This window comes from Adiantum capillus-veneris, chromosome 12 (assembly GCF_014529385.1).
Source record: "Adiantum capillus-veneris isolate H3 chromosome 12, ASM1452938v2, whole genome shotgun sequence".
NCBI lineage: Eukaryota > Viridiplantae > Streptophyta > Polypodiopsida > Polypodiales > Pteridaceae > Adiantum > Adiantum capillus-veneris.
In genome coordinates, this window is record NC_140942.1 from 45,054,109 (window position 1) to 45,065,965 (window position 11,857).

The 11,857-nt window shown below is 45.1% G+C and overlaps 1 protein-coding gene across 1 annotated transcript; it reads left to right on the forward strand.

Moving 5' to 3' along the window:
- The first annotated feature begins 483 nt into the window (after positions 1-483).
- On the forward strand, positions 484-3,570 carry LOC147445680 (pentatricopeptide repeat-containing protein At2g33680-like). The gene has a single exon (XM_086525122.1). The coding sequence runs from the start codon at positions 923-925 to the stop codon at positions 2,879-2,881; it is 1,959 nt and encodes a 652-aa protein (XP_086381248.1). The 5' UTR covers positions 484-922; the 3' UTR covers positions 2,882-3,570.
- The last annotated feature ends 8,287 nt before the right edge of the window (positions 3,571-11,857 follow it).

Consider the following 11,857-nt stretch of genomic DNA (forward strand, 5'->3'; position numbering starts at 1 on the left):
ATCCCACCGCTCGCCCTTCACTTAAGACCCCGTGTAAGTTAGTCGTGAGGCAAAACCCCCACGACACTAAGTGACACATAACATTAAAGAGGGGGGGGTAAGGGGATCGACGGCGCGGAAGTGGATGCGGGGAGCCCGAGGTAGATTAAACTCGGATGCGCGGCAAGTCAACGCGAAAAAGAATCCGGGCGACGATTCGATTTGAACCCAGGGCCTCGTCGCCCACATTGTGACGCATGGGGTAACCATCCCACCCGCGCGACATGTTGTACCCATGGCCCGAGTTTTTGGGGTTTTTTTATTAAAACATAGGCGCTGCCCGAGTTTAGTCTGTGGCCGGGTTTAATTTTTAAATGCCCATCCACGGCTGCAACCTCTCCGATTTTCGTGCGCGCACTTCTCTGCCCTCGATCCCCTTACACACACACCACGGCCCCCCCCCCCCCACCCCCCCCTCCTCTTTAATACTATGTGTTATTTAGTCCTGAGGGCAAAACCCCCCTCCCGGGAAGAAGCTTGCTGCCGCAAAATGCGGAGAGCGTGGAACTTTGCATGACAGTTGAATAGCCTCATGATCCGTCGCTCAGCTATCTACCATGCGCTGTCTGTATTTCGCGCCATTGCTTAATTTCGCTATGCTTCCGTTTCATGTGAACGTGGAGAGCGGAGGCAAAGAGAAATGTTACATTGTGCCGGCGGGCTCGTCTGTGCTTCATTAGCTCTTTGATTTATTTTATGCAAGGCAACTAGAGAGAGAGAGAGAGAGAGAGAGAGAGGGGGGAGAGGGCAACTTGCGGAGATAGAGAAGAAGAAGAAGAAGAACAGAGAGAGAGAGAGAGAGAGAGAGAGAGAGAGAGAGAGAGAGAGAGAGAGACAAAAGCATCAACGAACGTACAGTATTAGGCCAAGCTCATGCTGATCCATGACAAAACGAGCAACCGATTTGGTTGCCTTGCTGAGGGCTTGCACCAAGACCAAAGATCTCCACAGAGGCATCAGAGTACACGATGCCATTTCGGAATCAGGTTTGGTCGACAAGTGTTCCAGCGCTCTTGTCACCATGTATGCAAAATGCGGACAGCTTGCCAAAGCCAAAGAGTTGCTTGACTTGCATCAGTGCAAGGATCTCTTCTCTTGGACCACACTCATCACAGCTTATACTGAAAATGGGCACGCCCAGGATGCTCTTGATTGTTTCGACCGCATGCAACAGGAGGGCCTTACTCCGGATGCTGTGACCTTTGCTTGCATCTTGAAAGCATGTGGCCTCATAAGAGCAGCTGACAAAGGGGAAGCCATTCGCAATGAGATTACGCGACAAGGGATGCTGGGAAATGATGTTGTGCTTGGTAATGCTTTGGTAGATATGTATGCAAAATGTGGAGCTTTAGACAAAGCAGAACAAGTGCTCAATGAGCTTCCCTTACGGGACGTTGTCTCTTGGAACTCGCTGCTTTCCGGGTACATTCATCAGGGCCAATGTGAGCAAGCAATTCACTGCTTTGAGAAGATGCGGGTTGAGCAGGTTTCGCCAAATGTGGTGACCTTTGTGTGTGTCTTGAATGCTTATGGAAACCTAGGAGCAGTTGATAAGGGGGAACACATACACGACGAGATCAGGAGACGAGGGTTGCTGCGAAAGCATGTAGTACTTGGCAATGCTTTAATAGACATGTATGCAAAGTGCGGTGCTTTGGCAAAAGCACAAGTAGTACTAGAAGAGCTACCTGTCAGGGATATTGTGTCTTGGAACACAATAATTGCAGGATACATGCAACAAGGCCAAGGTGAGGAAGCACTGCAGTGTTTTGAATGGATGGAACGGGAGGGCCTTTCTCCAGATGCCGTGACCTTTTCTTGCATTTTGAAAGCCTGCAGCAGCATAGGAGCAGCTCACAAAGGGGAGCTAATACACGATGAGATTAAGAGAAGGGGATTGTTGAGTGCCAATCATGTCATTCTTGGTACTTCCTTGGTGGACATGTATGCCAAATGCGGTGCTCTTGTGAAAGCGCATGCAGTGCTCGAAGAACTTCCTGTCCAGGATGCCTTTTGTTGGTCAGCGCTTATCGTCGGATATGTTCAGCAGGGTCAAGGTGAGCAAGCATTGGACTGTTTCGTGAAAATGCAACATAAAGGCCTCTCTCCAGATGCGGTAACTTTTTCGTGCATCTTAGAAGCTTGCGGCAGTGTTGGTGCTGTTGATAAGGGGGAACAAATACATAACGAGATTGCAAGGCAGGGGTTGCTTGAGAATGATGTTGTGCTTGGCAATGCTCTTGTGGACATGTATGCTAAGTGTGGTGCTCTTGGAAAAGCACGACGGGTGCTTGAGGAGCTCCTAATTAGGGATGTTGTGTCGTGGTCTGTCCTAATTGGAGGGTATGTCCATCAGTGTCAGTGTGAGCAAGCATTGAACTGTTTCGAATGCATGCTGGGCGAGGGCATTTCCCCAAATGCAGTTACATTTTCTAGTGTGCTTAGTGCGTGTAGTCGCTTAGGTTTAGTAGAAAAAGCTCGGAACATTTTTTCGGAAATGAGTGCAAATTATGGCTGTGAACCTGATCTAGAACACTACACTTGTATGGTTGACCTCTTTGGGCGCATTGGGAAGCTTCAAATGGCAGCAGAGTTGACTCAGAAAATGCCATTGCGCGATCGATCTGTGTGGTGTGCATTGTTGGGTGCTTGCTTGAGATGGGGAGATGTCGACATTGGGAGGTGGGCCTTTGAGCATGCAGTGCAAGTGGATGAAACTGATGCATTAGCTTATGTTCTTATGGCGAAGATCTATTCAGCTGGCGGCATGCAAGAAGATGCAGCAAAAATTGAAGCATTGAAATTGAGGAGTGGAGCGGAGAAGCTGACAAAGAGTGGGTAGATGAAATTTTCTTGTTGGAAAGAGGAACATGCATGCTTTGTACTATAATTATATACAGTTTACAGAGCTTCAGGTTTTGTAGAGATATACTGATACTTCCATACATACAGTATACATTGTATGATGTATCAGAACATGATGGTAGATAGTAGATATATCCCTTAAGCATCTGCCCTGAAAGGTAGACACACAGCTTTATTTCAAGGGCCCAATATTTTTATCAATTGGGTACTGAAAATGGTTAGTTGCCCAGCTCAATTTCAAAATGAACATGGGTATGCATGATGCATAGTTCATAATGTGATTACAAGAACTACTCCTTATATAGGATGCAAAGTGGCTTTTGGCCTTTGACTTTCCAAATTCTTTGGACCATGGGGTTCTCAATCCAACCTTTGTTTTATCCTTTATGATTTCGATGGATTTGTCATTTAAAATGAATTGGGGGACACCTATTACCTAATTCATTGAATCTCCTAATGGCATCCAAGAAACCAAGTTTGATAGGCCCACATACAAAGCGCAATGAAACTCCGAGGAGGAAGAAAGGTAAAGTCACCTCAAGGAGAAGAAAAGACAATAAAAGGTAAGAAATGAAATGAAGCATGCTCGCTCCATAAACTCTTTATATGGAGAATGTGAAGTCCTTAACTTTCTGATACTTTTAAGGCTTTTCATCTTGTACACCATCTCCTTTCACTTTTGCATTTTCATCGTTTTGCAAGGTTTTCCATTTTTTTGAAATTGTGGGGACCTAATACCTACAACTATCCTCAACCGACCATCCAGGTGTCCCTTTCTTTTAGTACATTGTTCGATTGGGACGTCACATATTGGTAGCACGGAGAGAGGCTCGTTCTGTTGTAGCATCTCATTGGTAGGAGAAGGGTCTCACAACTGAGTTCTTGTCAGCTTTTTGGGCGAGGTTGTGAGATGCCAGACAGTCGCGGTGACTCATGTTGTTCCAGTGGTTAGTTGCACATAGAGCTACAGCAGTGGGGAGCTGGCTTGTACATAGTGGCCTCTTGGCAACATGTGCAGCTTGTGACCATCCTTTGGAGAGTCAGTGTCACTGTCTTTAGGACTGTCCTATGGCACAACAGGTTTGGCTTCGAGTCCTTCGGTTGATACCATCTCTTTCCACATCACGGCAGTACACTTGGGGGGCAACTGCTTGGTCCACTTTCACGGGCCTTGCATTACAATTTGAACTATTCTCCACGAGCAGGATGATAGTGATAAGGGGGGTCGACCTACACTCCAACCTGCTACAGAGCTTACTCCACAAGAGTGATGCAGTGCGAGAGGAGCGTTGGGAGCTCGTCTCTGGCCTGACACTTTGGTTCATCTAGCGGGCCCGCTGCTTCCCCATCTTTCACGCTCACCTTGTGCCACCAGCAGAGACTGTTCGAGATTTTTGGCTAGAGCTGATCCATACTCTCAGGGGAGAGTTCAAGGGACTCCATGGCAGCACCGACCGCATGCGGGAGCGTAGAGAGGCGTTCCTTCGACTATGGCGACCTCGGCCTTTCTTCACCATGGTCGAGGGTGTGCGAGGATGACACTACCGTCCACCTGTGTGGCTTTTCCCTCCTCCCATCTTCTGATTTAGCCTCATTGTACATAAGTTGTTTTTTCATTGGGAGAGTCTCCCCTTATGATTGTTGTAGCCCTCTTTAGTAGAGGTGGTTGTAGCCTTATGGGCAGTTTCATAAACTAATAGAAGGATCTCTTTCTCGGAAAAAAAAATACCTACAACTAATTGTAAACATGAACTTTGCCTAAGCCTACACTTCAACATGAACAGTATGAAACACATTTCTACCTAAATTTCTTGTTGCATTGAAGCACTTAATTTTGTTGCTTTCCAAATTGAGATGCCTTACAAATTTTTTGCTTTATGACATCTATTTTTGAACTAGTAAGCCCGTGCCACAATCTTACTACCATGCACTAACTTCAATATGTAAATAAACATCATCATATACAACTTATTTATGCCAAATGCTTGTTTAGAAAACATGTTTTTGACCATGTGCAAGCAGTGAGGTTTCATTTGTGGCATGCTTACGTCTACAAACGATCTACCAAACTTGCAATTACTATGTACAACATCCTAGACTGCAACTAGAGAATTCTTGCACTCCTTGCTCAATAATTCAAGAAATAGACACCTCATTCTTTTAAGTCCTTGGAACATCTAGGGTACTTTGCCTAGATACTGACACATTTTTGACATGAGCAATGGGGTAGAGTCGTGTCATCATTTGTAAGATTGGTACAATGGGATGACCCACATTCACGTGATTTGAAGCATCCAAATCCTCATACATTACAACGTTTCCAAATTTGAATATATAATCAAAATTTTGTGTTCAACACATGTTGTGTACCTTAGTGGAAAATGTGAGATCATGTACGGAAAATGAGAGAACTTAAGGAATTGGAAAGTATAGTGTGCGGAGGAGATAAAATGTGAAAAGTTGTTCAAGGATATAGAAAGTCAAAGATTGTAGAGGAGATGAAATCTTATCTATCTATCTATATCTATATTAAAGAGAGAGGGGTGGCCCTCCATGTGGTTGCAAATGCCTGCGCCTTCCCCTCCCTTTGGTGCTCCCATTACCCCCAACCTTTTGGCCTTAATGGCACAGCCACCAGCAGCCCACGTGCATCCCCATCTTCATCCTCACCCAGCACAGTCTCGGGTTGCCGATATGTTGAGGGCGCTTACAGACCGAAACAAGCCTGCCCAATATGTTTTGGGATGGGCGTGCATGCGTTACAGACCACGTCCGTTGCTCATCTGGTGCAAAGACAGAGCTGACATGCGTGCAGCCAATCATCAACCGATCGCAGCCCCCGCCCAAGCTTGGACGGGGGCCCTCCGCTGCCCAGCACCTTGTCCACCCCGGTATACCTGCAGCCAATCGTACTCCGCCTCGTGGATTCCACGCACGCACACGACCTTGTTGCCCAAGTTTGGGCAGTCGATGTGTAAGCGCCCTTGAGTGTGCAGGTCTCGGGTTGCGGGTAAGTGGAGCAGGTCTCGAGTTGCGGGTGGGTGAGTGGGTTGCAGGATACTGCAACAGATTGGCACGATATATAGAGCACTGCATCGAGCTGTCTTTGCCCTTGTCGCCTGTGCCCATGGCCTCCTCCGCTTTCTCCCTGCAAGCTTTACCTCTACGCATGGCCTCCTCCGTCCACCTTTGTTGTTCGTCATGCACGTCCTGCACATTGCCTGCTCGCATCAGTCCTCACCTCCGAGATGCCCTGTGTGCAACCCTCCTACCTGCTACCCTGTGTGCAAGCCTCTTGGGAACACAGCCATTGCTTTCCAATAGACACTGGCTCTTCTCAGCAGCTCAGCTCTCTCTCTCTCTCTCTCTCTCTAAAGTCTCCCGCGTTAAACAAGCAGGAGCAAAAAACTAAGAAGCCCATGCCTCTTCCATGCAGAGCGCCCATTGTTAGCAGGTGAGATGTATAAGTTCATCGTAAAGCCTTCACCTCAAGGTGAGTTGCATCCGGTCATTTGCTTGGATTTTCAAAGAGAGGGTGAGCGCCGCTACGCACAGTAATATTGGGAGAAATTCAGGGTGCCAACGAGTAGGGAGAAAGCTACTTGCACTTTTTGACTTGCAGCAACAAAGGCAATGACACGATTTGACTTGCAGCAGCAAATGCATCAGATGGAACTGAGCGAGCAGGAAGGCAACAACTTGGAAGATAGGATGAGGGCAATGAGAGGATGGCACTGCTGCGTCATTGGTGGTAGCATGTACACCGCCGCTATCAACAAGTGCAATGGATTGTCTATTTTTGGGGCTACGACACGGCTGCAACCAGGAGAACATTCCCTGATGATGATATACACAGCTGCTTGCACGTTTTTCACTTGCGACCTTTCTCTCTTCCATATGTGCATGTTCACGTATGGGCATCTTAGTTCTCAAGTGCTTGCCAAAGTGGTGCCTACCGTGTTCATCACATGCCGCAGCTACCCTGCTTCAGTTTTGAATACAAGCTTACGCCTTGCTTCCAACGCTTCCAGTGTAGAGCATCCATCACGGCGCCAAGCGATGCAGGCACTCATGCCACGACACTTGATTATACGGAGGACCATGCGAACATGCGACATAATGCAGGGCATTCGGTTGGGCATCCACAAGCGCATGGTGTTGATGCAATGAGCTCTAAATTCATGGAGGCCTTGCAAGCCTTTGATGATCTGCAGTAATGTCTCCAATTAGTGCTTGAGACAAATCTAGGTTTAGTGTAATTCCACCCATAAATTCTCTCTAAATCCTATAGAGCTTAAGGGAACTGAGTGTGAAAATATTTAAATATACTAGATGTAGCAAAATCACCGTTGCTTCTGTGATGACCTTCTTCTTTCAACTTGCTCAAGCTCCTATCTCTGTCATCAAGGACGACAAACCCAAGGAAGGCTTGGTTTGTAAGACCTATCCATTGCAAAATCTCCTTTTAAAAGCTTTTGCTGCACTTGACAATCAATTTCTAATGCAAGCGATTAGAAAAAGCATGGAGGATGTATGCACATGCATCGTCCTATGCCCTGATTTCAAAAAAAGCCTCAAATCGTTTTGCCTATGAGACTATATTAAGAGGTTAAGACTGTAAGGTTATATATCTTTTGATCAATGGGGTTGCTTAGGAATTCAAAATAGTTTAGTTTATCCCCAACATTGATGCAATGACGACGCTTTGAAATGCTTTGGGAGCATGCGACAATTTATAATGCCCTGATTGTTGTTGGATATGCTAAGCTTGGCTCACGGCTTTTACCATTCTCTAGACACATGAAAGGCTTGAAGTTTTTAGAAAACATAAATTTTCACTTTCATTTTAAAGTCTTCAAGGAATGGCAAATCTATCATAGGAACAAACATAAGAGGCCTCAACGTTCTATCTCGTGAGATTGGTCAGATCCAATGTGCCTTGCAACCTCGATGATGATGCACGAGAGGGAGAGAGGGGTTGCTGGGGCGTGCGATAAAGGAGGGGAGAGACAGAGAGAGAGAGAGGCCGCCGGAGGCGGCTGGCCATACTAGTAGAGGTCATCTCCACATGGCAGTAAATCCCTGTAAGAGCTGCAACCAGCCCTCGACAATTGCTTGCCAGCAACCTATGTAGAGTGCTTGCAGTTTGGGCAGCCTACGTGGAGCGCTTGCGTCGGGTTGCGAGACAGAATTGCGTCAGGTTGCGGGCAAGAAGAATCGGGCTGCGGGGCGCAGGCTGCAATATGGTAAGGCTATAAAAAGCCACACCTCAATTGAGGCTTCTTTCCAGGCGGGAATCGAAATGGCTCAGGTAACGCAAGGGAGGCGGGAATCAAAATGGCTCAGGTAACGCAAGGGTGTGTGTGTGTGTGTGTGTGTGTGTGTTTGAGAGAGAGAGAGAGAGAGAGAGAGAGAGAGAGAGAGATTGTGGAAGAATAGGCACATTGTAAAAGTGGCTAGAGCATTGATGAATGAGAAGAACATACCTCATTGTTTATTGGGCTAAGGCTGTTGCTACATGTGTCTACATTATAAACAGGACCCCTACTGCTGCAGTACATGATATGACACTTGAAGAAAAATTTCAATGGTGAAAAGCCAGATGTATCAATTTTAAAGTGTTTGGATGTATTGCTTATGTGCATGTGCCGGATGAGCTAAGAATCAAGATTGATCCAAAAGAAAAAAAAACGTGTGTTCGTTGGCTATTCTCTTGAGCAAAAAGGGTACAAGTGTTACAATCATGTCACGGGTAAAGTGAGGGTGAGCAAGGATGTTTTTTTTTAGAAATAGCAAGTTGATATGCTGATGTAAAAGATGATTTGGGGGCTGATGTAAGAGAAAATGTGGCTACAAAAAATACAAATGTGCAATCACAAGTTTTGAGTGGGCCACAAGGGTCCTCTACTGCAAGTCATGGTGAGAATCCATGGAGTGGCAGGTTACGTGACAGAGTGAGCCCTGCGAACTCTTCAAATGTATCAAGTAAAGGAAAGGAAAAAGTTGACGATGCCCCTAAGTTGCCAAATTTGAGTGCTGGTTATGATGATAGTGATAGTAGTGGTTATGAGCAGAGTTTGGATGAGGAGTTTGGAATACCCTCTGTGAAGACTCCAGGTGCAAGAATAATGCAAGCAGGGAATAGGGCACCTCGAAGTGATCCTAGACCACGCAGGCCAAAAAGAGCAAGAAATCATGTGCAGAGATTGTCTTATGATACTTATGTTGCTCGTCATTGTGCATTTATGGCAAAGATAACATAGGAAGTAGAATCCACAATGTTTTGAGGATGCTGTCAAGGATGAAAAATGGTGGAAAGCTATGGATGAAGAGATGGTTGCATTTGATGCAAATGGAACATGGGAATTGGTGCCATTACCAAAGGAAAAGAAGGCAATTGGGTGTAAGTGGGTTTACAAAAGAAAGCATAATGATGATGGCAATGTGAGCAGGTATAAGGCTAGACTTGTGGCCAAAGGTTATGCACAAACTTATGGGATTGATTTTGAAGAGACATTCAGCTCCGTAGATAAGAAGGCTACCGTTCGTGGGTTTATTGCAGTGGCTGCCACATTAAAATGGGTGTTGAAACAAATGGATGTAACGAATGCATTTTTGAATGGAGACTTGGAGGAAATTGTGTATGCGGAGCAGCCATAAGGTTATGAAAATATGAGGCTACGTGACCTTGTATGCAGGTTAAAGAAAGTATTGTATGGGCTGAAGCAAGCAGCTAGATCTTGTTATGAGAGGATTGTGGCATTCCTCATTTCATTGGGATTTGAGATGTCTGATGCAAATCATTTATTGTATGTGCGAAAGAATGAGGCAAGAATTGTAGTAATATGTATCTGTGTGGATGATTTGATTGTTGGAGGTGATAATGTGGCTAAAGTAGAGGGCGTGCATTCTCTACTTATGCAAGAGTTTGGCACGAAAGACTTGGGAGACTTGCAGCATTTCTTGGGCATTGAAATTATCTGCAGAGAAGAAGATGTATGGCTGTCACAAAGGCAATATGCTTTGAATATGTTGAAAAAGTATAGTATGGCTGACTATAAGCCAATTGCAATGCCCTTTGTCAAAATTTGAAGTTGGGGAATGATGCAAGTCTTGATAATGCTACCATGTATAGGAAGATTGTGGGTAGCTTGATCTACTTGACTATCTCACATCCATACTTGAGCTACACATTTGGATTGGTGAGTCAGTTTATGCAGTCTCCCGAGAAACCACACTTGGATGTAGTGAGGTGTACTTTGCACTATGTGAGTGCTAATTTGGATTATGCACTCTTTTATAGGGCTAATGTGGAGTTGCAGCTCTATGGCTACATAGATGCGGATTGGGGGCTGGTGGTACATACGATCGTAGGTCTACCATCGGATTCATGTTCTCACTTGGGAGTGTTGCTATCACATGGAGAAGCAAGAAGCAACCTACGGCTTCTCTTTCGAGTACAGAGGTAGAGTACAGGTGTGCTGCAGTGGCGGCATGTGAGGTAGCATGGTTGGAATTTCTACTTCACAACTTTGGAGTACAAGTACAAAGGCTGGTTGTCATTTATTGTGACAACCTAAGCAACATATAGTTGGCATTAAAACCAGTGTTTCATGCCAAGACAAAGTACATTGAGGTGCACTACCACTTCATGAAAGAGAGGGTCTTAGCAGGCGACATCGACCTGGAGTACGTGGCGACGAATGAGTAGGTTGCAAATATCTTCACGAAGGCCCTTGGAATGGCAAAGCTATGGTGTTTTCAAGCGATTCTTGGCATATGAGAGATGGCATTGAGCTTGAGGGGGAGCGTTGAGATATCAAGCTCAACATGTACGAATCCTGGATGATTGCTACCGATAGTCATCATCACTGGCACACCTTGGTGGATACACATATCTTCGCTAGTGATACTATAGTTGGACTACACTAAGATGGTCTACCTACTGGAGTGATGGCACACTTATCTACTCACTTCACTCACTAGCGGTTCATACTAGACCATTGTACTAGCTCCCCTTTTATGTCGTATTTTTCCTTATGTTTTGTAGACCTCTTATCTTGAGTTTTTGAAGAAGAAATACCACAATCTTTTGCCTCCATGTGTGTGTGTGTGTGTGTGTGTGTGTGTGTGTGCGCGCGCGTGCGTGCACGTGCGCTTGCAAGAGCTCAAGCTGTCTCCTTCTCTATCTCTTGACACTACCCTTAATGCAACAAATTGGAATAAGATCTTCCATGTTCATGTTGATACCTCTTCTTTTGCTATTGGATGTATAATCGCACAACCAAGAGAAGGCAATAGATATTTTCCAATTTGCTATGCCAATAGCCAATTAAATAGTGATGAACAAAATTACACAACCACTAAGAGAGAAGGCTTAGGAATGGTCTATGCAGGGAATAAATTTAGGCGTTACCTTCTTGCAAACCAATTCATTTTCTTTGTTGGTCATCAGGCATTATTTTATCTTGTTAACAAGAGATGCAACAGAGGCATGATAGTAAGGTGGCTCATCTTGCTAGAATTTGATTTCATAGTTGTGGTAAACAAGGGTACTTCCCATCAAAGGATTGATCACCTTTCTAGACTTGTAAACCATGAGTATCCTAAGGGAAGTGAAGATGATTTTCCTTATGTATATCTCTTTAACACTGAGATGGTGCCTAGATGGAGTGAGAGCATAAGTTAATCACAAGACAATTGACTATAAATCAGGAGAAAATGGCTGATAAAAAATTGGTTGAGCAAATCAATCCTTTTCAACTGCTTAGTGGAAGATTGTATCATAGAGGCTTTAATGGCATATTAAGGTTATGTATGGAAGCCTTTGATGTCCTTTATACATAATGGAAGCGCATGCCACTATGGGTTGTGTACACCATGTGAAGACTTCAACCTACGAGAATTTGATGAGTATGGGAGTCTTCTGGCCTAGCATGAAGTTTGATGCCCA

Excerpts from the sequence above, each read along its gene's own strand:
- LOC147445680 (XM_086525122.1), top strand. The coding sequence starts at position 923 with ATGACAAAACGAGCAACCGATTTGGTTGCCTTGCTGAGGGCTTGCACC.